The following is a 26,944-nucleotide window of genomic DNA, read 5'->3' on the forward strand; positions in this document are numbered from 1 at the left end:
TGTAAAAAAAAAAGTGCGAAGAAGGGTAATATACTGGAGAAACAAGCCAGTTGCTAAAGACGAGATTTAATTTACATAGACAAATGCCAATGCCAACCAGGATGTCACCTCTGTGGGACAGAACTTTACAAAACCAAAACACTGTATCAATGATTTTATGGTAAGAATACTAAAAGGAAACTTTAAGACAATCTAGGAACATAAGACCTTTGAAGTCAAAATGATTAAATATTTTGACATCCACCAGACATGACAAAGATCTGCGTTTTCTAGCCCATTATAAACCATAAAATTCTACTGCTTTGTCACCCTCATATCTACCATGCATCTCTCCCCATCTCTCATCCACCTAGCTCCCCATGTTTCTCACCTTACCCATCCCATCCTCTTCCTATGAGGCTGTCATTGGAATGCTTTGATGTTTCACATATATATTGTTATTTATCAACATTTGCTTATTTCTGATCTGAAGAAGAGTTACCTTCGAAAGCCAATCAAAAAATGTATTAAGTTAGTGCAATAAAAAAAGATGGTATTTTTATTCTTTTCTACATTTTGTTTTATTTCTATTTATTACCTTTAAAAGTGAATATGGCTACCGCATCACTCTACATTAACATACATATTAGTTTGAGTCATCCTCCTATAATAAAAAGCACCTCCAACATTCTGAAGCTGACTCTGTGGCACTGTGGCAGTGTAGGGTTCGTAAGTCTGTAGTTCAGCGTTTCATTGGCTCTCACTGTCCCCGCCCTCATGTCGAGGAAACGGAATGCTGCATAGATGCCAAGCAAACGTGACGTCACAGGAACGAAGAACCAATCAGACAGAACGGAACTTAGAGGAGGGAAGTGGAGTGGATTGAATCTCTAACAATCATATACAGGGAGGTACGAACATCAGTGGAGGCAAGTGCACAGAACGGAAGGAAAGACAAACATTTAATCACTTTGTCACTCACACACACATACACACACACTCAATCACTCTGTGTATCTCTCTCTTACACTGTCTGTAAAACACACTGTCACTCTCAGTCTCTCACAAGGGCAACTGTATGTTGCATTCTCACGAGTAAGGAGCTCTTCTGATGTGATTGTTAAACTGATTGAAGGGCCTGAACAAGGAAAACCTTTACCACATTGTAACAGTTTACACAAAAAATATTGTATATAAAGAAATCTTACACATGTAAACAACAATTATATTCAGAATACAACCGTGGAAACATTAATGGCAGGAACTCATTACATTGCTAGTGCCCGTTTCATTGCGTTAAGAAACGGGCTTTTTTTAAAATTTTTTTTACTAGTTATGCATAAATATCAACAAAATCTGTATTTACCAACTACCATTTAATTATAGTTTTTGTGAATCATTTATCACAGATTACTCCAAAGTACTTGACTGCTACCCAGACTCATAGCAGTTTCTTAAATCTGGCCATCAAAAACCATCTTCCTGAAAATCTTCCATACTGGGTTTTGACAGTGTTCACCATATTCAGATTTGATTACAGAGTGTCATAATGGGAAGTATTTTCCTAATCTTAAAATGTATTTTAAAAATTGGAAGTTTCCCTGGTTTTAAATATGTGGATTGTTACATCCTATCTTTCAGAAAATCAATTGACATTTTCTCATTATCTCCCTACTGAACTCCCCTCTCTAATGAAAAGTGATTTATTGATTACCAGTTACTGAATAGTTTACATCTAGGCATCCCATGCCTTGGCTAACAACCTCCTCACAAAACTGGTTAAACAAGCCTACCAAGGGGAGGTGCAAGAACTTTAGTCTGAAGTATTTTCAGTGCCGCCCACCTTCTCCTCAACTTTTCTGCCAGACATTTAAGGGGAGGGATTCTCCATAATGCAATAGCATGCTTGGTGTTTCACAAGAAAGATTAAACTATCCTGAGGAAAGTCCTTCTGGCATTTATCATCCTCAAGCCTATTTTTTCTTAGCACTAATCTGTAACTTATTGTTTTCAAAGTAACTTGTTAGAAAATTTGCCTTAGTCACTTACCCTTTTCTTGGATTGTGAAGGAAGCTGCTTTATACCAAAGCCCATCTGCAGCCCTACTGAAGGAGAACCGAAATTTCTTCTTCTCACTGCCATTATCTCTGCTTTCCATAGGCTCTCTGAATTTTTAAAAAATGTCTAAACAAAGAAACTTATATTACTGCTTCTCCTATGGGCAAGCTCAAGAAAACATTGCTAGGTATAACACATTAACACAACCAGAATTTTGCATTAAATCAAAGCAATCTCTGCTGCTGCTGCTTTATTTCCATAAGCTGAATCTCTTTGGAGACAAGAACACTCTCTTTAAATCTATCTCTCAAGATCTCAAGTATGTAGCAGAAGGATACCAAACACATTTGAAGTCTTATTATTATTAAAAACATTTCTACTCACAGTGCTGTACAGACACAGCAGACAGTCCCTTACCATGAAGCTTATAATCTAGTTGAGGCACACAGACAAGACAAATTTCCTAGTCATCTCTTGAGACAGTCAAGGTCAGGAAGAGTTGGATTTAAAAACAAACCATCTCTGAAAAGTGAATTGTAAAGATGATTTGAATATGGCCAGAGATGAGCAGTATGCAGAAATTCAGGAAGGGCCATTCTAGCAACATGGTGTCCAAAGTACAGAGATAGCAATGGACGGGAAAAACACAAAGGAGTAGCTTGCCCAAGAAATGGAGATCACAAGGAGGGACGTGGAGGCAATTGGAAGATAAAAGGAGAGAAGCTGCAAAACAAATGCATGTGTGACCCAGGAATTACTAAGGCCATTGTAGCAGAAGGTATATTCTTCCTGATATGCCCTTTCAGGGGACGACATTGCCCTGAAAGCAGCATAAGGAATTATACACCTGGGAAATTTCTAGCCGGGCTCCCAGAAAAGGGAAGAGCTAGGAGTTCAAGGTTAGAAAAGGCCCCGCTTGAAGGGAAGGAGACATGTATTCTTGCACGATAATTTTCTTCCCTTGAATCCTGCTAGACCAGTCCAAGCTAATGGGTCATGACCTCCTACCAACAGATTGTGGAAACAAATAACACTTCCAGAATATCAGGCACTGCATCCCTGGGAACTTGTCCCTATATGAATGCCAAAGCTAAAAAACAAAACACCTATTCCTCAAAAGGAAACCGGGGGGGGGGGGGGGGGGGGATCTTAAAAAGGCAACAATGCTGCCTTCCCTTGCCAGACCATGAATAAAAGGTAACCATGCAACAAAACTGAGCTTCCAGCACCCAAAGAAACCTGTTCCCTGCAGCCAAGGACTTCCCGAGTGGGAACTGGCATGCTCTACAACAAGATTAGAGATCACCACCACATTTTTATTTAAAAGGGAGCTTACTGGGCTGAGACTTAGAACTAATGCCTGCCACTCACCTCTGAAGCCACTGCCAGAACCTTGCTATTATTGAGACCACTGACCTGGAAAATACCCTCACCAGATCATACAGCACATCAGCAATAACAGCAGCCACCAACTCTAAATGGATGGTCTCTGGAGTGAAACTGTCACAATTTAGCCCCCATAAATGAGCACCTGGATGCCCAACACACAAGGTGCAGAGGTTTGCTTCAGAAGGTCCTCAACCTTCTTTCCCTGAGTATACAGCGATTTAAAAAAAAAAAAAAAAAAAAAAAAGTCAACCTCCCTCACATCCTGATTTCCCGCATTACTGTATATATGTCACTCTGAATGATTTCTGATCTTTAAACAAGATGTAATATCAAAGACAACCTAGAGTAAAACACATAACCCAGTGGTGGCTTTCCAAAATTACTCCAAATGCACAGAGACAACTCATCCAGGAAGTCACAAAACATTGCAGCACATCCAAAGAACTGCAGGCCTCTCTAGCCTCAGCTAAAGTCAGTGTTCATCATGCCTATAACTAAGAAATACTGGGCAAAAATACTATGTTATCCAAGTCTGTCAATGAGGCTGTCTCTTCCTAAAATACTATTCTCCTCTGCGCTGGATACTGTCACTCCTCCCATTCCTCGTTCTGTAAGGTGTACCAAACCCCAGCCTTGGCTAACCTGTAGAATCTGCTACCTATATTCCTGTGCCTGATCTGCTGAACGCCTTTGGCTGAAATCCCATGCTGACTTTATACATTTCAAATTCTTGCTGACCACCTTCCAGTCTGCTCTCACACTTGCCAAACAAAACTACTACATCCATCTAACAAACTCTCTTTGCCACACTGAACTCTCTCCTCAAAGTGTCTTCACCTCCAACCCCCATTCACTTTCTCCCCAGACTATGGCCGAGTACTCCCATGACAAGGTTCACAAGATTAACCATGAGTTCTCAACCAAGTCACCTTCACCTCTCCTCCCCCCAACACATTTTGTCAAACCCTGCCACCTTTTCTTCCTTTTCTGCAATCACTGAAGAGGAAACTGCACATTTTCTTTCCTTTTCCAAATTGACCCGTTTCCTCTGATCCTATTCCCACCCATCTACTCAGCACTCTTTCCTACTATCATCCCTTCTATCATATCCTCAATTGCACTTTCCACTGCAACTGTTCCAGATGTCTTCAAACTGGTTACACCACTCCTCCAAAAAACCCTTCATTGGACCCTACCTGCCCTTCCAACTATTGCCCAATCTCCCTCCTCCCTTTCTTATCCAAGATACTTGAATGTGCTGTTCACCATCGTTGTCTTGACTTTCTTCTCAAGCTATTCTTGATCCACTTCAAACTGGCTTTCACCCTCTACACTCAACAGACAGCCCTTGCTAAAGTCTCCAATGACCTGTTCCTGGCCAGATCCAAATGGGCTCTATTCTACCTTCATCCTTTTTGATCTGCTGCTTTTGACACCGTTGATCACCATCTATTCCTTGATATGCTGTCCTCACTTGGGATTATGGGGCTCTGTTCTTTCTTGGTTTTATCATCTCTCCCATCACACATTTCGTGTATGCTCTGATGGATGCTCCTCCACTTCTATCCCACTATCAGTTGGTGTACCTAAGGATTGTCTTGGAACCTCTTTTGTCCATCTATACTTATTCCATTGGTACTCTGATCACCTCCCATGGTTTTCAGTATCACCTTTATGCTAATGACTCCCAGATCTACCTTTCCACACCAGAAATTTCAGCATGAAACCAGGCCCAAGTCTCAGCCTGTCTGACATTACTGCCTGGATGTTTCATCTGAAACTAAACATGGCCAAAACTGAGCTTTTCTCCCCCCCCCCCCCCCCCTAAATCCACCTCTCCTCTCCCCCCATTCTCTCTGTGGATAATATTCATCCTCTCTCATCAGCTTGTAACCTTGGGGTCATCTTCGACTCCTCTCTTTCTCGGCACATATCTAACAAACTGCTAATACCTGTTGTTTCCTCTCTATATCACCACCAAAATTCGTCCCTTCCTTTCTGAGCACACTACCAAATTCCTTATCCACACTTATCACCTCTCACTTGGACTACCAACTTGCTTCTCACAGGTCTCCCACTAAGCCATCTCTCTTCCCTTCAATCCATTCAAAATTCTGCTGCAAAACTTATATTCCGCCAGTGTTGCTATGCTTATTAGCCATCTCAACAAGTCACTTCATCGGCTCCCTACCTGTTTCTGCATACAGTTCAAACTCCTCTTATTGATTTACAAAATGCATTCACTCTGCAACTCCTCAGTACCTCTCCATTCTTCTCTCCCTACACTTCTCCTCGGGAACGCCATTCATTGGGTAAATCTCTATTTGTACCCTTCTACTCCACTGCCAAATCCAGACTCTGTTTCTTTTATCTTGCTGCACCATAAACCTGGAATAGACTTCCCAAGTCAGTACATCAAGCTCCATCTCTGGCAGTCTTCAAATCTAGGTTAAAAGCTCACCTTTTTAAGGCTGATTTTAACTCCTATTCACTTGTTCAGTACCCATGTCTGTTTTATCATTCCCACCTTAATTCCCTTATTTGTCCTATTTGTCTGTCTTCATTAGATTGTAAGATCTGTCAAGCAGGAAGTGTCTTACATGTTTAGTGTACAGCGCTGAATATGTCTAATAGCGCTATAGAATTTATTTTTACTTTATTTAGTCACACCTGATACACCACTGGTGCCTGCGCACAGGTATAAAATGGTTTACCAATACAAAAAGAAAAAGAAAAGAGGAGAGAAGGAAAGGAAAGAGAAAGAGAAACTATGTAGTCACTGGAAAAGTACTAGAGAAAAGATGGGTCTTCAAAGGCTTGTTTGAACAGAGGTAGAGAGGGTTGATTTCTAACATGAAGGGGGAAGGTTGTTCTAGAGTTTAGGGCCCAAATAGCTAAAGACAGTGTCATGAGTGGTAGGGAGTCACATAGCTGAGGGATGGAAAGATGATGTTGGTTAGCAGAGTGAAGGGTGCTGAGAGGGGTATAAGGAATGAAGAGACTGGAAAAGTAGGAGAGAGCGGGGAAAAGCAAGATTTGTAAACAAGGAGAATTTTGTAAATGATATGTGCAGAGATTGGTAACCAGTGTTCTGAACTTAGGAGGAGTGTAACATGATCAAATCTGTGAGCATTATGAAGAAGCTCAACTGCGTTTGATTGGACCAACTGAAGACATTTAAAGGAGTGAAGTGGAAGGCCGATGTAGAGAGAGTTAAAGTAGTCCATGTGGGAGATGACCAGAGCCAGAATAATGATGTAGGATACAAAAGGGGCAGACCAATCACATGCAATGGAGAGCAAAGAAAGCGGAGCTAAGAACGGCATTAATCTGAGGTTTGAAGGAAAGAGCAGGGTTGAAAATAACACCAAGAATCCATACTGGGTCCTTGAAGTGGAGAGGCTGACCATCCAAAGAGGGAGAAATAAGTAGTAGTAAAATAGCAAGACAGAAACCAACACCTAAATGATAGAAGATTTTGTTTGTTTTTTTGGGGGGAGGGGGGGGATAATTTTCTAAGAACAGACAAAAAGTAGACAATATAGGATCCATTATGTCTGGTGTAATGCAAACACAACATTTCCAACAGTCAACCAAGATAGTGGTAGTATGATGGTGTGGAGATGCTTTCCTGCCTCAGGACATTGAAAAACTTGCCATTACTAAAGGAACCATGAATTCTGCACTGTACAAGAAAATTCTTAAGGCTTATATCCAGTCATCTGTCTGTGAACATAAGCATAAGTGTGTTATGTAGCAAGACAACGATCCAAAACAAAAAAGCAACTCTACATCTGAATGGCTGAGGAAAAACATTGAAGATACATACCCATAAGCAGGCATTCTCCGAGGATAGCAGGCCATTCATTCTCACATGTGGGTGACATCATCCACATCGCCTGGGGCGGCGCATTAAAAACCTTATATTGCTTTAAGAGCAAGGCAGCATCCCCACTATACCTGCACAAGTGCCTTCCCACCTGCCATGAGAGCGCGGGACCAGCAGTACCATACTATATCATTGAATCAACTCCAAGGGGAGGTGAGAGGGTATGTGAAAATGAATGGTCTGCTGTCATCGGAGAAAGCGAATGCTACATACCTGTAGAAGGTATTCTCCGAGGACAGCAGGCTGATTGTTCTCACTGCTGGGTGACGTCCACGGCAGCCCCTCCAATTGGAACACTTTCTAGCAAAGTCCTTTGCTAGTCCTCGCGCGCCAATGCGCACCGCGCATGCGCGGCCGTCTTCCCGCCCGAACCGGCTCGTGCCGGCCAGTCTCATATGTAGCAAGACAAAGAGAAGGGAAGACACAACTCCAAAGGGGAGGAGGGCGGTTTGTGAGAACAATCAGCCTGCTGTCCTCGGAGAATACCTTCTACAGGTATGTAGCATTCGCTTTCTCCGAGGACAAGCAGGCTGCTTGTTCTCACTGATGGGGTATCCCTAGCCCCCAGGCTCACTCAAAACAACAACCATGGTCAATTGGGCCTCGCAACGGCGAGGACATAACTGAGATTGACCTAAAAAATTTACCAACTAACTGAGAGTGCAGCCTGGAACAGAACAAACATGGGCCTAGGGGGGTGGAGTTGGATTCTAAACCCCGAACAGATTCTGAAGCACTGACTGCCCGAACCGACTGTCGCGTCGGGTATCCTGCTGCAGCCAGTAATGAGATGTGAATGTGTGGACAGATGACCACGTCGCAGCTTTGCAAATCTCTTCAATAGTGGCTGACTTCAAGTGGGCTACCGACGCTGCCATGACTCTAACATTATGAGCCGTGACATGACCCTCAAGAGCCAGCCCAGCCTGGGCGTAAGTGAAGGAAATGCAATCTGCTAGCCAATTGGATATGGTGCGTTTTCCCACAGCCACTCCCCTCCTGTTGGGATCAAAAGAAACAAACAATTGGGCGGACTGTCTCTTGGGCTGTGTCCGCTCCAGGTAGAAGGCCAATGCTCTCTTGCAGTCCAATGTGTGCAGCTGACGTTCAGCAGGGCAAGAATGAGGACGGGGAAAGAATGTTGGCAAGACAATTGACTGGTTCAGATGGAACTCCGACACAACCTTTGGCAAGAACTTAGGGTGAGTGCGGAGGACTACTCTGTTATGATGAAATTTGGTGTAAGGGGCCTGGGCTACCAGGGCCTGAAGCTCACTGACTAGGAGCTGAAGTAACTGCCACCAAGAAAATGACCTTCCAGGTCAAGTACTTCAGATGGCAGGAATTCAGTGGCTCAAAAGGAGGTTTCATCAGCTGGGTGAGAATGACATTGAGATCCCATGACACTGTAGGAGGCTTGACAGGGGGCTTTGACAAAAGCAAACCTCTCATGAAGCGAACAACTAAAGGCTGTCCTGAGATCGGCTTACCTTCCACACGGTAATGGTATGCACTGATTGCACTAAGGTGAACCCTTACAGAGTTGGTCTTGAGACCAGACTCAGACAGGTGCAGAAGGTATTCAAGCAGGGTCTGTGTAGGACAAGAGCGAGGATCTAGGGCCTTGCTGTCACACCAGATGGCAAACCTCCTCCATAGAAAGAAGTAACTCCTCTTAGTGGAATCTTTCCTGGAAGCAAGCAAGATGCGGGAGACACCCTCTGACAGACCCAAAGAGGCAAAGTCTACGCTCTCAACATCCAGGCCGTGAGAGCCAGGGACCGGAGGTTGGGATGCAGAAGCGCCCCTTCGTCCTGTGTGATGAGGGTCGGAAAACACTCCAATCTCCACGGTTCTTCGGAGGACAACTCCAGAAGAAGAGGGAACCAGATCTGACGCGGCCAAAAAGGAGCAATCAGAATCATGGTGCCTCGGTCTTGCTTGAGTTTCAACAAAGTCTTCCCCACCAGAGATATGGGAGGACAAGCATACAGCAGACCCTCCCCCCAGTCCAGGAGGAAGGCATCCAATGCCAGTCTGCCGTGGGCCTGAAGCCTGGAACAGAACTGAGGGACTTTGTGGTTGGCTCGAGATGCGAAGAGATCTACCAAGGGGGTGCCCCACACCTGGAAGATCTGTCGCACTACACGGGAATTGAGCGACCACTCGTGAGGTTGCATAATCCTGCTCAACCTGTCGGCCAGACTGTTGTTTACGCCTGCCAGATATGTGGCTTGGAGCACCATGCCGTGACGGCGAGCCCAGAGCCACATGCTGACGGCTTCCTGACACAGGGGGCGAGATCCGGTGCCCCCCTGCTTGTTGATGTAATACATGGCAACCTGGTTGTCTGTCTGAATTTGGATAATTTGGTGGGACAGCCGATCTCTGAAAGCCTTCAGAGCGTTCCAGACCGCTCGTAACTCCAGGAGATTGATCTGTAGATCGCGTTCCTGGAGGGACCAGCTTCCTTGGGTGTGAAGCCCATCGACATGAGCTCCCCACCCCAGGAGAGACGCATCCGTGGTCAGCACTTTTTGTGGCTGAGGAATTTGGAAAGGACGTCCCAGAGTCAAATTGGACCAAATCGTCCACCAATACAGGGATTTGAGAAAACTCGTGGACAGGTGGATCACGTCTTCTAGATCCCCAGCAGCCTGAAACCACTGGGAAGCTAGGGTCCATTGAGCAGATCTCATGTGAAGGCGGGCCATGGGAGTCACATGAACTGTGGAGGCCATGTGGCCCAGCAATCTCAACATATGCCGAGCTGTGATCTGCTGGAATGCTCGCACCCGCGAGACGAGGGACAACAAGTTGTTGTCTCTTGTCTCTGGGAGATAGGCGCGAGCTGTCCGAGAATCCAGCAGAGCTCCTATGAATTCGAGTTTCTGCACTGGGAGAAGATGGGACTTTGGATAATTTATCACAAACCCCAGTAGCTCCAGGAGGCGAATAGTCATCTGCATGGACTGCAGGGCTCCTGCCTCGGATGTGTTCTTCACCAGCCAATCATCGAGATATGGGAACACGTGTACCCCCAGTCTGCGAAGTGCCGCTGCTACTACAGCCAAGCACTTCGTGAACACTCTGGGCGCAGAGGCGAGCCCAAAGGGTAGCACACAGTACTGGAAGTGACGTGTGCCCAGCTGAAATCGCAGATACTGTCTGTGAGCTGGCAGTATCGGGATGTGTGTGTAGGCGTCCTTCAAGTCCAGAGAGCATAGCCAATCGTTTTCCTGAATCATGGGGAGAAGGGTGCCCAGGGAAAGCATCCTGAACTTTTCTTTGACCAGTTATTTGTTCAGGGCCCTTAGGTCTAGGATGGGACGCATCCCCCCTATTTTCTTTTTCACAAGGAAGTACCTGGAATAGAATCCCAGCCCTTCTTGCCCGGATGGCACGGGCTCGACCGCATTGGCGCTGAGAAGGGCAGAGAGTTCATCTGCAAGTATCTGCTTGTGCTGGAAGCTGTAAGACTGAGCTCCCGGTGGACAATTTGGAGGTTCTGAGGCCAAATTGAGGGTGTACCCTTGCCGGACTATTTGGAGAACCCACTGATCGGAGGTTATGAGAGGCCACCTTTGGTGAAAAGCTTTCAACCTCCCTCCGACTGGCAGGTCGCCCGGCACTGACACTTGTATGTCGGCTATGCTCTGCTGGAGCCAGTCAAAAGCTCGTTCCTTGCTTTTGCTGGGGAGCCGAGGGGCCTTGCTGAGTCGCACGCTGCTGACGAGAGCGAGCGCGCTGGGGCTTAGCCTGGGCCGCAGGCTGTCGAGAAGGAGGATTGTACCTACGCTTGCCAGAAGAGTAGGGAACAGTCTTCCTTCCCCCAAAAAATCTTCTACCTGTAGAGGTAGAGGCTGAAGGCTGCCGGCGGGAGAACTTGTCGAAAGCAGTGTCCCGCTGGTGGAGCTGCTCTACCACCTGCTCGACTTTCTCTCCAAAAATATTATCCGCACGGCAAGGCAGAGGGCCAATACCTCGATGCAATCGGGGGCGAGGATGAAGGTCCGGGTGCCGACGTCGAAGCAGTCGATACTCCCGGTGCCGATGCCGACGAAGAGCCCGAGAACAAAACGTTCCACTGGGCTAATCTCGCTACCTGAGTCCGCTTTTGCAAAAGAGAACACAGACTACAGGCCTGCGGGCAGTGCCCAGCCCCCAGACACTGAAGACACGACGCGTGCCTGTCAGTGAGCGAGATTACCCGGGCGCACTGGGTGCACTTCTTGAAGCCGCTGGAAGACTTCGATGTCATGGGCGGAAAAATCGCGCCAGCGAGATCAAAACTCGAAATGGCGAAAATGGCACCACAAAAATAGGGGGAAGAAAACTTCGAACCGAGGCCTAAATAGGGCCTACCCCGACGACGAAAGAAAACTTACCGGGGCAAAACTAGAAGTACGGGAAGGGAGAAAACCATAAAGGTCTCCTTCCGACACCTTTTTTTTTTTATTTTTTAAAGCGAAGTCGATAAACGACGTGCGAGGTCAACTTTCGGGGCACGAACGGCGAAACACAACCGTACCGAGCGCGGACAAAAGAAGACTGGCCGGCACGAGCCGGTTCGGGCGGGAAGACAGCCACGCATGCGCGGTGCGCATCGGCGCGCGAGGACTAGCAAAGGACTTTGCTAGAAAGTGTTCTGATTGGAGGGGCTGCCGTGGACGTCACCCATCAGTGAGAACAAGCAGCCTGCTTGTCCTCGGAGAATACTTGGTACAAGTATCTTCACTTTCTCTGAGGACAAGCAGGCCATATTCTCACATGTGGGAATCCCTAGCTACCAGACTCAACGAAAACCACCACCAGTGGTCAATTGGACCTTGCAACAGCAAGAGCAAAATACTAATTAACCTGAAACTATAAACAACTGTGTAAGAGTGCAGCCTGGAAGAGAACAAAATGGGCCTAGGGGGCTGGATTTGGATTCTAAACCCCAAACAAATTCTGTAGAACTGTCTGTCCAAACTGACTAGTGCGTTGGGTATCCTGCTCAATGCAGTAATAAGATGTGAATGTATGGACTGGAGACCGCATCACAGCCTTGCATATTTCTTCAATGGAGGCTGACCTCAAAGAGGGCTGCCAACGCCACCATGGCTCTGACATTATGAGCCTTGATCTGACCTTCAAGAGTCAGCCCAGCCTGGGCGTAAGTGAATGAAATGCAGTCTGCCAGCCAACTGGAAATGGTGTGGTTTCCATGATGGCAACACCCATCTTGTTGGAATTAAAAGAAAAAAAAGCTGGGTGGAATGTCTATAGGGGCCTAGTCCACTACAAGTAAAAGACCAATGCTCGCTTGCAGTCCAAGGTGTGCAGTGCGCTTTTGCCAGGATGGGCATGAGGTCTGGGAAAAAAAATGGTAGGACAATCGACTGGTTCAGATGGAACTCTGACACCATCTTAAGCAGGAACAGAGTGTGCGTGGAGAACTACTCTATTGTGATGAAATTTAGTGTAAGGTGGATCCACCACTAGGGCACGAAGCTCATTGACTCTGCAAGCTGAAGTAACAGCCACCAAACACATGACCTTCCAGTACTACAGATGACAGGAATCGAGTGGCTGAAAAGGAGCTTTCATCAGCTGGTGAAGGAAAAAGTTGAGGTTCCATGACAGGTGGAGGCTTGACAGGGGGTTTTGTGAAAAGCAAACCTCTTATAAAGCAAACAACTAGAGGCTGTCCAGAGATAGGCTTACCCTCTACAAGATAAGCAGCACTAATCATGCCAAAGTGAACCCTTTCAGAATTGGTCTTGAGATCAGACTCAGAGATGTAGAAGTTCTTCAAGTAGGGTACGTTTAGGGCAAGAAAGGGGATCTGGGCCTTGCCCTCACACCAGATGGCAAACCTCCTCCATTTGAAAATCAGTAACACCTCTTAGTGGAATCTTTCCTGAAAGCCAGCAAAACTTTGGAGACACCCTCAGGAAGATGCAAGGTAACAAATTCTAAGCTCTCAACATCCAAGCTGTGAGGGCCAGAGATTAGAGGTTGGGATGTAGAAGAAATCCCTCATTCTGTATGATGAGGGTCAGAAAACACGCCAATCTCCAAGGTTCTTCGGAGGACAACGCCAGAAAAGGGAACCAGATCTGCTTGGGCCAGTATGGAGTGATCAGGATCATGGTTCCTCAGTCTTGCTCAAGTTTCAGCAAAGTCTTCTCCACAAGAGGGATGGGAGGATACACATACAGAAGACCGGTCCACCGATGAAGGAGGAAGGCATTCAACACTAGTCTGTCATGGGCCTAAAGCCTGGAACAGTGCTGAGGGACTCTGCAATTGAACCAAGTGGCAAAGAGACCCACTGAGGGGGTGCCCCAACACTTGGAAGATCTCGTGGGCAACGCCCATGCTGAGTGACCACTTGTGCAGTTGCATGACCCAGCTCAGTCTGTTGGCCAGGCTATTGGATATGTCCACCAGGTGAGTGGCCTTGAGGAGAATCTCATGCTGGAATGCCACATCCAGACTTCCTCCTGACACGGTGGGCGTAATCAGGTAACCCCTGCTTGCTGGTGTAGTACATCACCACCTAATTGTATTGGGTTGAACAACTGATCTCTGAAAGCCTTTAGAGCATTCCAGACGGTTGATGTGGCGATCCGTCTCCTGGGCTGACCAAGCACCTGAGTGTGAAGTCCATCTAAGTGAGCTCCCCAGCCCAAGTGGGACGCATCCATCGTCAGTACCTTCTGAGGCTGAGGAATTTGAAATGGAAGTCCCACAGTCAAATTGGATCGAATTGTCCACCAAAGCATAGGTGGAACTGACTCTGGTGTCACTCAGATGACATCCACTAGGTTCCCAAAGGCTTCACGATGGATGAGAAGAGACTGCTGGTCCCGCGCTCTCACTGTAGATGAGAAAAACAGTTCTACGTCAGATCTGTAAGGAGAGCCCGCAGTAGTCCAAGCAGTGTAGGTAAGAATTTTAGCTACATATAAAATGATATATTTTCCAATGTTTTTGAAGTGTGCAGAGAATGAAAAAAAGGAGTCAAAGAGGACCCAAAGGTGCAGGCCAAGGAGGATGAGTGTTATCTAACACAACCCAAAAATGTGGAAGGCAGAAGTGATCTTGGGAAGAACTAAGAAGCTTAATTTTGGCTATAAGTTTAAAGTGGAAGTGGGACATCAGACAGCTGTATCACACAAGCCCATATTCAAGGCTGAATTCCAGGTGAAGGTTCTGTAACAGAGAGCAATCTGGGCACAATCAGCATAAAGAAAGTAGTCCATTAAGCACTCATTATGGGGGAGGGGGAAGACGGGCAAATAAGACATTTGTTTCTTAATTACTGTTTGAATATTTGTATGATTATTCTTTTACATGGAAAGTGTAGGTTTTTTGTGTAGATCGGTGAAATGAGCTCTTACATTAGGACTGTTTCTTTTTTTTAGAAAACAGAATGTGGAAAACATACAAGGGGTGAAAACTGTATCATTAAGTTTTGCTATCAGAGTTGTGCCCTTACCTACACTTATAGAAAAATTTGGAATCTCTAAGTAAAATACATGTGCCTGTACTTAAAAAAAGAGGAGACAATACAGGAGAGGATGCTGCTGCTTAGAGCCACAGGCAGCAAAGGTGCAATAGAAATGCAGATCAGAAGGATGGAATTTCTTTGTATCACAATGTTGCTGCATCTGTGATTGCTGTTGGAATTGAATACCAGTGCCTGACCTTTTTAAGATGTTCTCCCTCTGTGTCCTCTGATACAGCCTCAAGCCAAACAATTTCAAATAATATCACTGTACATAAAATATCAAATACATGCTGCACTTTCTAATCATAGCTTAAAACACAAATCACTGAGTAAAAACTGGTCACCAATTTTTGTTCTTCATAACATATACAACTGCATTATAAGAGCAATAATGAGAGAAGTTTGTATGGTTTGTAACAACAACACATTATATAAAAATCAGGTTAACAGCTTTAATTTCTATCACAAATAAGCCTATTTTGATGTTACAAGGCTCTGTACCTCAACCCTTTTCCAAAAGATGAATGACTTCTCACAGAGTCTTCCCCTTCCCTCTCCCAACTCACTCACCTTCACCCTTGTAGGTAATGTTAGTGAAACTAGTTCAGGACAGTAGACTTTATACAGTGACAAGAGGCCCTGAAGGTGAGGCTGCATTCCCTACAATGAAATAAAAGGGTCAACATTAAGATCTCCATAAAAGTCTAATAAAGTTTGCAGATTATTCAAACTGCAGAACTAAATAAGTCACAATGTGTTAGAAATAAGTATGGACAAAGTCACAACACATGTAAAGAATGCCTCTTTCTTGGAAAGTAGGCCCAGTTTGGAAGACAATATTGATGATCTGGATATAGGGACCAAATGATGTAAAAAAAATAAAGTAGCTTCAAATTTATTGAACAGGTACAAACAAAAAGAGGAATAAGGATGTTAATGCTTGCAGCTGTCTTTATTATTGTGACAGGGTATATGTCCTATTACGAGGGAAGGGGAGCACCGTCCTGGTCAGATCCTCTCAAGAGCACTTACAGGCAGACAACTTGGGTTAGTCCACCCTAGGAACGTTAGGGTGAACAGGGACCCTGCTCAGGTGGTAGTAGCCAAACAAGGATGGCTACATGGGTGGTGGCAGACTCAACTAGCTCATTCTGAAGTTGTGGAAACTATTCCCTGACCCAAGGAACTGAAAGTCTGATCTATATATAAATTTGCATAGGCCAACGAACTTGGTGTTGACATGTCTTTCGGACCCTGTTAAAGTCCAGGGAGCCAAGGGTAAGAGTGTGGGAATTCCCCAGCCTGTGTAAGACCCAGAAGGGGGTGGAGTAGGGAGGATTCGGAGACTCACCCCAAGTCATGAAGGAAACCCTGATCAGGACCTAACGGCCAGGGAGCCAAGGGAAGAAGAGATGGATCTCTCCCTTTTGAGAGGCGAGAGGTCTCTCCGGGACATGGCAGGATCTTTTGTGGACTACCATGAACCAACCCTGGCTGAAGTATTGGTGGCGGATTGCTTTGGGACCTTGGCCTACACCTTCAGATAGGTGGTGGATTGCTTTGGAGACTTGGCCTACACCTTTGAGTAGGCGGTGACTTCTGCACAATTATACACGGCACTCTTCTGGCAAATCAAAAATATATAAACAAAAAAAAAAAAAAAAGGAAAGGAAAGAAGAGTGGCACAACAGTTCTAGAACGTCAAATGAAAACACCATCATAAAGGAAATTAGTTAAGACCTAATATGAATCAGACAGAAATATGTGCAAAAGCACCACACAGTTAATGTATGATTCCAGACACGTGATACTAAATCCTTAGTAATTCTAGGGTGTCAATCAAGCAACTTTAAGAATGTTACAGCTTTATACCATACAACTGTGCACGCCTATAAATTATTAGGTACTATGGTAGGTGTCTGTGCATGTTTCTATTCATCGCCTCTGTGGTTTCTGCAACTACATTCAAAGTGGTTTACTTATAGCTTTGTATACCTGATTTTAATAAAATGTGAAATATTACATGCATGAGTTGCTTTTCCATTGAAATGAAAAGTACCTTCACAGAGAAATCAAGTGTGCTCCTGTAAATCTTAATGTTCACAGGGAATGTATGGATTCATTTTAAAAAATAAAAGTGCCAGGTCCCTAAAATTCTGAGCCAGTGCTCTCACTACTCCTAAAGGGACTAGAAAGAAATTGTGCAATGTTAACATTCTTTCAAATATGTTGGTATCTTCAAACACAAACTGAAAAAAAAATGAGGACTTGTCTACAAAAAGTCCTTTTACTGCCAAAATTTGATAACATATTTCCACCATGTTTCAAAACATGACCCCCCCCCTTTTTTTTTGACTCTATAAAAGGAATAAATGACTGGTGTATAATATAATAAAACTTGGCTCGCAAATATGTAGCATGAAAAATATTCTTTGAAAATCATGATCAATTTGTGACAGTGTTATTTACATTTGGTTAACATGTTTTGTTTTGTTAGAAGATAGGCATATAACAAAATTTGAGAAATAAAATGTTATGGGGTGAAAAATGTTTTCCTGAAAAACAATGGTCATTTGATGGACTGAAGAAACCTTATAGCTACTGGAACTCCCACTTTTCTGTATCTACTAAGCGAGAAAAGTCCATATTTTTTTTTTCTTTTTTTAACCAAAGGACACTCACCACTCTGATCTGCAGGTCCAACAGTTTCCTGACACGAAAAGGTTTCACTAGAAAGAAAAAAAAACATGCACTAAAATTCCTCAGGAAGTTTTCAGGTTTGGTGTGAGGCTCTTTTTGAAATTGCTCCTTTGGAACTACAAAATAAAAGATGCTAGTGGTTGTGAAGACCCACCAACAGAACACAACTGCAAATTTACTAAAGAGGTATTCACAATGCAGCAGCAAATAACCTGTCTCGACAGGTCTTCGTCATGTTTACTTTAGTTTCCAATGGCTTTTCTATGCCCTACATATGCATGCGTATGTGGAGTAGACATCATTCAGCTACTGGACTGGTGATCGCCATCAATGCTGGAATATATCCAGGCATATCCTTTACAGTGAAAAGCAAAAGGAAAAAAAAAATCTCTTTACACTTAAAGTAAACACATTCTCCAAGAAGCTAAAAAGTGCAATGAACATACCATCCAAGCACCATGGAAAAAACAGAAGAGAACTCTCCAGTCACAACCCCTGCCCCTAGGACCAGATGTACCAGGGACTCTCTCTCTTGCATCTGTCACTGAATATGCTCAAAGTCCTTGTTAACTCGGTGAACATATGCTGAACATGAAAGAACTTAAAAGGCATTGTGCATTAAAGCAGCAATAAACTAGAATCTAAAGTTCATGTGACAAACAGCTCCATGTTGTCTCTCTTTAGTCTTTTTCCTAACTTTATATCATATTTTTATTTCATCTTGGGTTTATATAAGGTAAAATCCTGATAACTGCAGCAGTTATGGTGAAATGTGTTCATATCTGCTAATTTCCTTTCCTTGAGTCCTATTAGACCAGTTCAGACAAGTGTTATGTTTATGTTTAATAAAATTTGATATATGCCCTATCTGAACAAAGTGCACATGGAGGCAGAGAATACTGACATTTCACAGTTACATCACCAGGATAAGTAGTGGTGCAGCACTGGAACCTGTCAGTATGCTATTGACAAAGCAGATCTGAAATACCTGAACATTAAAGATTAACCTTATGGATCAAGATTATAGATCAATACTATAGAACAAGATAATGAATCCATATCATGGATCAACATTATGGAGTATCGGGCCCTCTCTGGACTGGGATACTCTTTCCCCAGAACAAGCCCAACAGGTACCCCCTCAGAAGATGATCCCAAGAAGTGTCTAGCCACAGTCTTCCCAGGAGGGTCCCGAACTGGTTTCACAAGGCTCAAGAAAAGGAAATTAATCTATAAGAACAAATTCCACCTTCCTTAACATCCTGTAGACCAGTCCAGATAAACAGGACGTACCAAAGCCTTAAGAATCCTAGATGAGACAAGGCCAGGCTCTGATACAGAGCAACATCTCAAGGTGACAGTGACTCTCTGCAGTAGGGATGCTCAAGGCGAGGGAAATCATGACAACACTGATGCTTAAGAGGACATATTAACCTGTAGTTTGATAAACTACAAATTTGAGAGCTCCTGAAGGCAGTACTCATGCAATGGACAAGGGAAGTCTGGTACTGCTGATCCCTACAAACAAACCAGGGTAGAGACAGTCTCAAGGCTCCCCCACCCACCATGACAATGTAGTTAACATGGGAACGGAGCACTGTCAGTTGCCAAGCATGCCAAGAAAAAGTCTGTCATGGGTTCCCTACACACTCACAAACCACAAAGAAAGTCAAGAGACCAGGCTTGGGCACAGCTTCCCTAAAACTGCCACATGTACTATAAGGAAGAGAACTCCAAACAAACACTAAGGAACTTTGGACTTAGCAAGGCAGCATCAGGAGACCACCCCAAGAGGTACCTGAATGCTGTTACCCCACCAAACTATAGCTAATCTTGCCAGGGCCAGCAGTACCCAACTGTGTACCAGAGTTAGAACCATATGAAGAAAACAAGTAACACCTAGAAGACTGCTAGAGCTCTCCTGCAACCAAAGGACACAAGTGGGGGAGGAAATAAGACCACTTGAGTAAGCCTGTTCTGCCAACAATCTCCTGAGACAGCTACCTGCAAGGGCTACAGATTTCAGATAAGTGAGAGGCCCAACCAAGTCTCAGACGCAAACTTTAGACCTGGGATAGTGTAGAGTTACTACTGCCAAGCATCTTAGGAATCTTTATTGGACCGTTCGAATGTCCAGGCCATATAAATCCAAGACCCAAACACCTAAGGGTACCAGCCTCGCAATCAGCCTAATCCTTAGCCACAGATTTCTTAGGGACCTTGTGCACCCCTGGCAATCCACTGGAACCATTCATCCTCTGACCAAAAATATTATTTGGATTTTGCTTACACCTTTTTAGTAGCTCAAGGTGTTACATTCAGGTACACTGGGTATTTCCCTGTCCCTGGAGGGCTCACAAATCAACTGATAAGTCATTCCATGCAACAACAAATTAGGGCTACAAAGGTTGCAAGACATCCATGCTTCACCTTGCTTTTGTTTTTCACTGCACTAAAATCTTACACATCACAAATCTAAACTGGCCCTAATATACTGTGGGAACCTTCATTTATCAAGGGAAATAAGAGATGGTTCTGTAGACTGCTTTCCCCGAAGTGAGGGAGGGGAGGAGGTGGCAGGAGGAGTACAAGACCACATCATGGAGGATAAGGGGGACCTGGCTTGTACTGCTGACCCATCACCTTTGCAAGCTGCAGATAGAGGCCCATCGAGCACACAGGTGAAGGCTTCCCCTGCTTTACACCAGTTCTGGTTCTATCCAATCCAAGGATACCACCCCAGAGATGGACTTCCTGTTCCTCTCTGCACATCTGATGAAGCAGAGTCACGTTCAGGTGCAGGAGGCGTGACCCTGTCCATACAGAAGCTTAGAATCCAAGTCTGCACATGAGGCAACAAGGGCCATGAGATCCAGCCCCAACATTTTATTTATATATCCTGTCCTAAGCCACTTCTTGAGCCCATGAGACAGAAGATAGGAAACCCTGCCTGTATTTGGCTCTAACAGCCTCTTGAAACACACCACAACACCTCTGGGACCTCGGAAGGGTTACAGACCTGCACCAGGGTTCCAGCAGGCACTCCCCTTCCTCATGGTATCAACTCCCTATAGCCCTAGCATCTCCTGCACAGCAGTATCACGTAGGTTATGCTGAAAATGGCAACTATTCTAGCCTACAAGGCGGTCATTCTCAGACTACTAAATCCAAACAAAAAAGTGCACAGTAATCCCGAGAATAATGGCTTGTGTCAGCTCCAGTAACACCAGCTGCCAAAGCGTACACCCAAGTGAGACTCTGCCTTCTCCGCAGCACTGACAATGGAACTACAAATTTGTTGGTTGCTGTTACCACAGCGCTCGCCAGAACAATAAAACTGCTTCTAAAATGGTGCACCCTTAAAGCACAAGCCCCACTCAGACTGAATGACCTGCTGGCCTCTGTTCCTTTGGGGCATCCTGCACTGCTTCGCCATCCTAGACCACCTTTCAGAAGCTTTCCTCAAATCCAGTGCTTATCTCCACTGCCATTGTCTGCCTCAGCTATCTATTTTTAAAGAACCGTCAGCAGACAAAAACCCACAAAAAATGGACCAGCTCTCCCCTTGTGCTTCATGCCAGTCTCAGCCAGCCTCCTTCTGCACCCAGAGGACCAAAAGTAAAACTAACCTACCCTGCTTCACATACCCAACCATACACCTATCCTCTCTTTCCTTCATTTACTGAGCTCTCATGTAGTAACTGAAAGAGAGGAGGGGAGAGGAGGGTGTAACCCAAGACTCATTTACCCCCATTGGCAAAGGCCCTGTAGGGCCTCTGCAAGCAAGCCATAGGAAATGAAAGCCTGTAGGCTAAGGCTTGTGGGCTAGAGGACAGAGATACCTTAAGGCTCTACCAAAACAAAAGGTCTGTGGATATATCCTTGGGAGCCAAACAAACATCGGCCAACAGACTCGGTCCTAAGACCACGGACTGCACCCTAGGGAGTCGGGCCCGCCTCAACAAATTCTGCTGCATCGGTTCATTCTACACCATGTGCTGGAGGCAGAAAAATACTGGCAGGCTCCAGAGCTGCATCACTCCTTACACTTGTGAAATGTCAGTATTCTCTGCCTCCAGCAGATGGTTGGGAAGTATAACCCATTCTTTTGGGCTGATCTAGTTGGATAATAAGGAAAGGGATATTTCTCTTAGCTGTGTCTACCCAGGGATATTCAGCAGCATTAAGCAGATATTGCAACTTAATATTCTTACAGACCTCCTCAACACTATCCAAATAGTGTTGGGGTGGTCCATGAGAGATGATGGGATGGGTTTCACAGACAGCTGTTCGTTATCTGGTTAGTGAACTAATATTGCCGCTATCTGTATAAGCTTAGGACAGCATAAAAGGCTTTATTCAAATTTCATTCAGCTGTAGCGGCCAGCATAAAAGAACACAAAACACTGACCTCCCTGCTGAATACTGATCCATTTTTGGTTTGTTTTAAGAAAGGATGTTTATCAGAGGCAAAAGTCTCTTCATTATACATCTTTGTAATTTCTTTCCTTTCTAATGTGAAAAGGCCAGTCACAAGGCCTCATATATATTGGTTGCTGTGCTGGAATTACTGCATCACTGCCCAAGGCGCTACTCTTAACACTATCAAAGCAAAAAGCAGATAAGGACTCACCATTCTCTTTCTTGGTTAGTAGGTATAGTAAGTGGCAAATATATGGGCACTGCAGGAAAAACAAAAAGGGAAACTGCCTGAGAATCTGTTTACACTTGAAATTAAAGTCATGAAAAGTAGAAGATACCAAAAATGCACAATGCTGCCTAGTTCCTATAACAATGAACATCTTGATAACTATGTGAATTCTTTGGTATTTTTAAGGCTATACATATTAGTATTGTGTGCATTTTATAGAGCTAAAATAGATTGCTAAACAACTTAGGGTATACAGATAGGTATTTGATAAACTTAAAAAAAAAAAAAAATGTTCTAATAGTGAGACTTTTTGGCCTAATAACTTCCTTCTGTTCCTTTGGCTTAAACGGTATCTACCCTAACTGGATTAAGGAGAAATTAGGCCTTACTTGATCATTTTCTTTCCTTTAGTCCTTCAAACTATTCCAGAAATTGCAGGTGTTATGTCCATCAACACAACTATGCATTTTCTAAGCCTTGCGTGTAGCTCCAGCAATTCAGTATTTAGGTAACCAACCAGTGGAATGATAAAATATTAACAAAACAAAAAAAAAAAAAAACAGAACTTCCATCCTTCTTTAAAATTCATGAAGAATTGAAAGCAGATCTACAGTAAAACTAGAATAAGTAGTAACCTCTGCAAAAGGAGAATGTAAGCACTGAAGAAAAAAAGAAAAGAAAAAAAGGCAACAGTAGGATAAATACATACAAGGCAACTGTCATGACACTGAGCAAAGGGTAGGATTCTGGAATAGTCTGGAGGACTAAAAGAAAAAGTTCAGGTAAATCCACATTTCCCCTTCCTTAGCAGCCCCCAGATCATTCCAGAAATTATAGGACGACAAAAAGCAGTTTCTAAGAATCCTCTCACTATACATTGATAGAGTTTAAGATGGTGTCACAGGTGGGGTGGGAGGGTTAGGGGGGCTTAATGGTAGTTTTCCCATAGATTGCTTGGGTAAGTGGTTGGGGGGGGGGGGGGTTCACACATTATAGGTACTTTTCATTGGGTGGGGTGGGTAGGGCTAAGAGGGGTTTAGATTTGGTAAAGAAATTCCTTTACTGGAGGTCGGTCCTTATAGATAATGTTAAATTTTGACTGACTGTAAATTTCATGTGGCTGGACTTGCTGAGTTGGGTTTAACTGTTGAACCCTTAATACCAGTTGAGGGACAATACACATGTGGGAGGGATAGGTTGTTGGAAGGTGCAGGGGTGAGGAGAAAATGTACAATTTGTTTTTTTTTGACGATATGGTTTTTGTCAGCTCTTGCTCAGATTGTTTTGTTTTCAATTCATTGTATAATGAGCTTGTTGGCCTTTCTTTGGTTGAATTATCAATAAAAATTGTTGAAACTTGAAAAGCAGTTTCTAAGAAGGGTGGGTTACAGTTGCCGCTGCCTTGATTACAGATCTTGCAAAGTGTGGCATCCCGCAAGCTACAATATCCACCCTGTAATGTGTGGATATTGGAGAGAATATGTGGAAAGACCAAGTTGCCACCTTGAAAATATCGACTGATGAAATGGAACCGATTTCTGCTCACACAAGTGCAACATCTCTTGTGGCATGAGCTCTCAAAACTGTGGGCAGCAGTTTTCCTACTAGTAGGGAGGCTGAAGAAAAATCGCTTCTTTAACCAGTAAGCAATCATCTGTTTAGAAACAGCCTCCCTTTTTCAAAATTTCCCAAACAGAATGAACAGCCAGCCTACCTGACCTATGAAATTCAATTGTTACCGCCAAGTTCCAATAAGTACTCTTACTATCCAAAAGACATAGATCACTCCAGTCCTCTCCGCAAAAGGGAAAGGAGATATGGTCACTGTTCGAAGTTCAGAAATCCTCCTGGCCGAAACAATAGCTACCAGAAAAACCATCCTCAAGTGTTGGATATTCTGGCCAAAACGAAGGCTACTCTGAACCTCTCCTGGCAAGAGTCTACAATTACCATTCTTCTGCATTTTTCTCCAGCAACTGCCCAAAAAAGAAAGCAACTTCTATCTTTTACAGCGTCTCTGAAAAAACTAGGTGCTCAATAAGGAATGTTCTATCCTGTTCACCTTCGGGTCACGTTTGCAAACCAGACCTGCACCTTCGAGGATCCAGACCTGCTAAGGAAACTTCTGACTGAGCAGTGACAAGTGGTTAATGGGTGAATGTCCTGCTATATATTTTGTTTTGTTAACTGGAGATGATGCTTTTTGACAAATGTTCTAAATGCTAGTGGATGTTTCCTTTAGAGGATATTTGTCAATTCTGTGCCATTTCTATAACTCTTTGCTTGTTCTTTTGCTTTTGGAAGGGGAGCAAAAAAAAGTAATTTCATGCCAAATTGCAGGGGACCACCTAAGAGGGTGCATGGATGGTAAGCCTCACCGAGTGTATGTGCATTTACTTGTGTGGATGATGGGATGGGAGCAGGGTGCATGTTTGGGGACTTTTACCTGCAGGGAGATCAGGGGACTTTTTCCCCCCCTTTGCCACGTGTATCGCGCTATAGCCTTTTGAGGCTATCCTATCTTTTACTATTTGGGGGGTGGGAGGGGGGTCTTAATTTTTTTTCACTTTATGTTAAGGGCCTAACTCATGCTATCAAAAGGAAGAAAGTTCTGGCGCATTTGAAGAAACCTAAAGCAGATATATGTCTCTCGCATGAGACATCTATCTGCTTCAGAATCCCTTAAGTTGAAAAATGGGGTGGGGGAGTGACTATGTATGCCCCAGCTATTGGTAGAAAATGTGGATTTGACATTTTACTCAATAAAAATTCCAACTTACAGGAAGATGACTTTGATTGAAGGTAGAGCATAAAGAACTTCTCATCTGTCATATTTATGCACCTACTGGTTTGGGTAGTCAATTTTCTTAGGATCTAACCACATTGGTAGTAGAGCAAGGCCCTATGGAGATAGTGGTTATGGGGTATTACAAATCAGGTGCTAGACCCTCTTTTAGGCACTCAATCCAGATTATCATCTAAATTTCGAGTTATGGACGCTCTCCTATTTAAGGATTGCCTGGGACTGACTGATCCTTGGAGAATGCTATATCCTGAAGGACAGGATTATACTTTTATGTCGCAAGTTAATCAGTCCTTTTATCCAATTGATTATGTTTATATACCGCCTTTATCCAAGGCAGGTAACAGCATAACATACATAATTTCAAATACCTGACAATACAAACACAAAGACACGACAATAAAATATGCTTTACTGTCCAAGTCTTTAGCTCCACATGTCTCTGCTACTATCAGTCCTACAGTTATATTGGATCATGCTGGCATGTGTTTCCCTATAAGGGTTGCTACTGGATAGCCATCAGCTATCACCTCTGTGGCATTTTAATAATGCCCTGCTAAAGGATTCTGCTTCTCTAGTTATACAAGCTGAAGAGGAATATTTTCATTTTTAAAGATGATGCACTGATAGGAGTGGAGACAATATGGGATGCCTTCAAGGCCACTATTAGGGGTATCATTATTGGATATACTGCCCAACTCAATGACTGCAGACAGGCACAGTTACTTTAGAGAACAATATGGCTACTCTGGAAGCTATACTGAAATGCAAATGGGATAATATAATCTTACTAGTAAAAAAGGCCTGTTTCTGACAAATGAAACAGGCGCTAGCAAGGTTTTCCTCAGAGTGTGTATGTTTGAGAGAGAGTGTGTGAGATTGACAGAGAGAGAGGGAATGAGAATCAGAGTGTGTGCCGGGGCCCATCACTCCCTCCTCCCTCCCTCCCTCCCTCAGAGTCCCAGGGTCATCCCCTCCCTCCCTCAGAGTCCCAGGGTCCGTCCGAGTTTCAGGGTCCCCCCACCCTCCGTCCCTCAGAGTTTCAGAGTCCCCACCCTCCCATTTCCAGGGCCACCTTCCCTCCCAGTTGAAAAAGCTGTAGACTTGTTTCTGATGGAGCAACAATTTAAAAACGACAATATGGAGTAGCAGCTGCTAGGTTTGTTTGGTTTAGAGTGTATGGCAATGACTGCAGCGTGGGTGAGTAAAGGCAAGCTCCTAAGAGTCTGGGAGGAGTTAATTGCTTTACTTGCAAGGAGCTGTGCACCCCAGCTGACCTTGTTAATCACCCAGGGCAGAGTTCAGGGCAGAGTTAATTGCTTTACTTGCAAGAAGCTGTGCCCCCCAGCTGACCTTGTTAATCACCCAGGGCAACCACTCCAGGTGCCTGAGAAAACAATTATCTCCCTTTCCTTTGTGTACTTGCTAAACCGGATATCTATGCCACCTCAAGTTTCCGGCTGGAGGCTTCCAATTAGAACGTTGGAGGTGCCTTTTATATATAGAGATACCAGCTGTTGAACAATTGCTTTGAAAATAATCATATCCTCAGTGTCAGAGTGCGGAAGGGAGGGGAACGGGGTGACATATATATTCAGGGCTCCACATGATATCTGGCTGGAAATAGAGCTGGCAAACCTTTTGCCTCTTACCTCGAGAGGAGAAGGAAAAGAAATCCTATTTCTTCCATTAAGGATCAAGATGGTCATATGCTCACTCAACCTGCCAAATAGTGTCACAATTCTTTCAGTATTATACCGAATTAAAATCAGTTGGATTGTAATTCCTCTGCCTCCAAAACTGATTTGTTTTTTAGATGGGATACAAGGCCATAAGCTTTCTGAGAAATTGAAACAGAAGCTAGAGACCCTTATCGGTGTGAATGAAATACAAGCAGCCATCAGCTCTTTTAAACTAAATAAGACGCCCGGTCTGGATGGCTTTACTGTGGAATTTTTTGGCCTTTCGGGAGGA

At 44.2% G+C, this 26,944-nt stretch overlaps 1 protein-coding gene across 3 annotated transcripts in view; it reads right to left on the reverse strand.

Annotated features, from left to right (window-relative positions):
* Positions 1-26,944, reverse strand: part of CENPI (centromere protein I) — a 122,132-nt gene that overhangs the window by 47,729 nt on the left and 47,459 nt on the right. For all 3 annotated transcript variants that reach the window (XM_030210014.1, XM_030210012.1, XM_030210013.1), the window contains exons 6-9: positions 22,150-22,198; positions 17,499-17,545; positions 15,387-15,476; positions 2,029-2,163 (exon numbers count right to left, since the gene is read on the reverse strand). In XM_030210014.1, coding sequence (XP_030065874.1) covers positions 2,029-2,163; positions 15,387-15,476; positions 17,499-17,545; positions 22,150-22,198 — 321 coding nt within the window. The remainder of the gene's footprint in view (positions 1-2,028; positions 2,164-15,386; positions 15,477-17,498; positions 17,546-22,149; positions 22,199-26,944) is intronic.

Source organism: Microcaecilia unicolor, chromosome 7 (genome assembly GCF_901765095.1).
Source record: "Microcaecilia unicolor chromosome 7, aMicUni1.1, whole genome shotgun sequence".
Taxonomy (NCBI): Eukaryota; Metazoa; Chordata; class Amphibia; order Gymnophiona; family Siphonopidae; genus Microcaecilia; species Microcaecilia unicolor.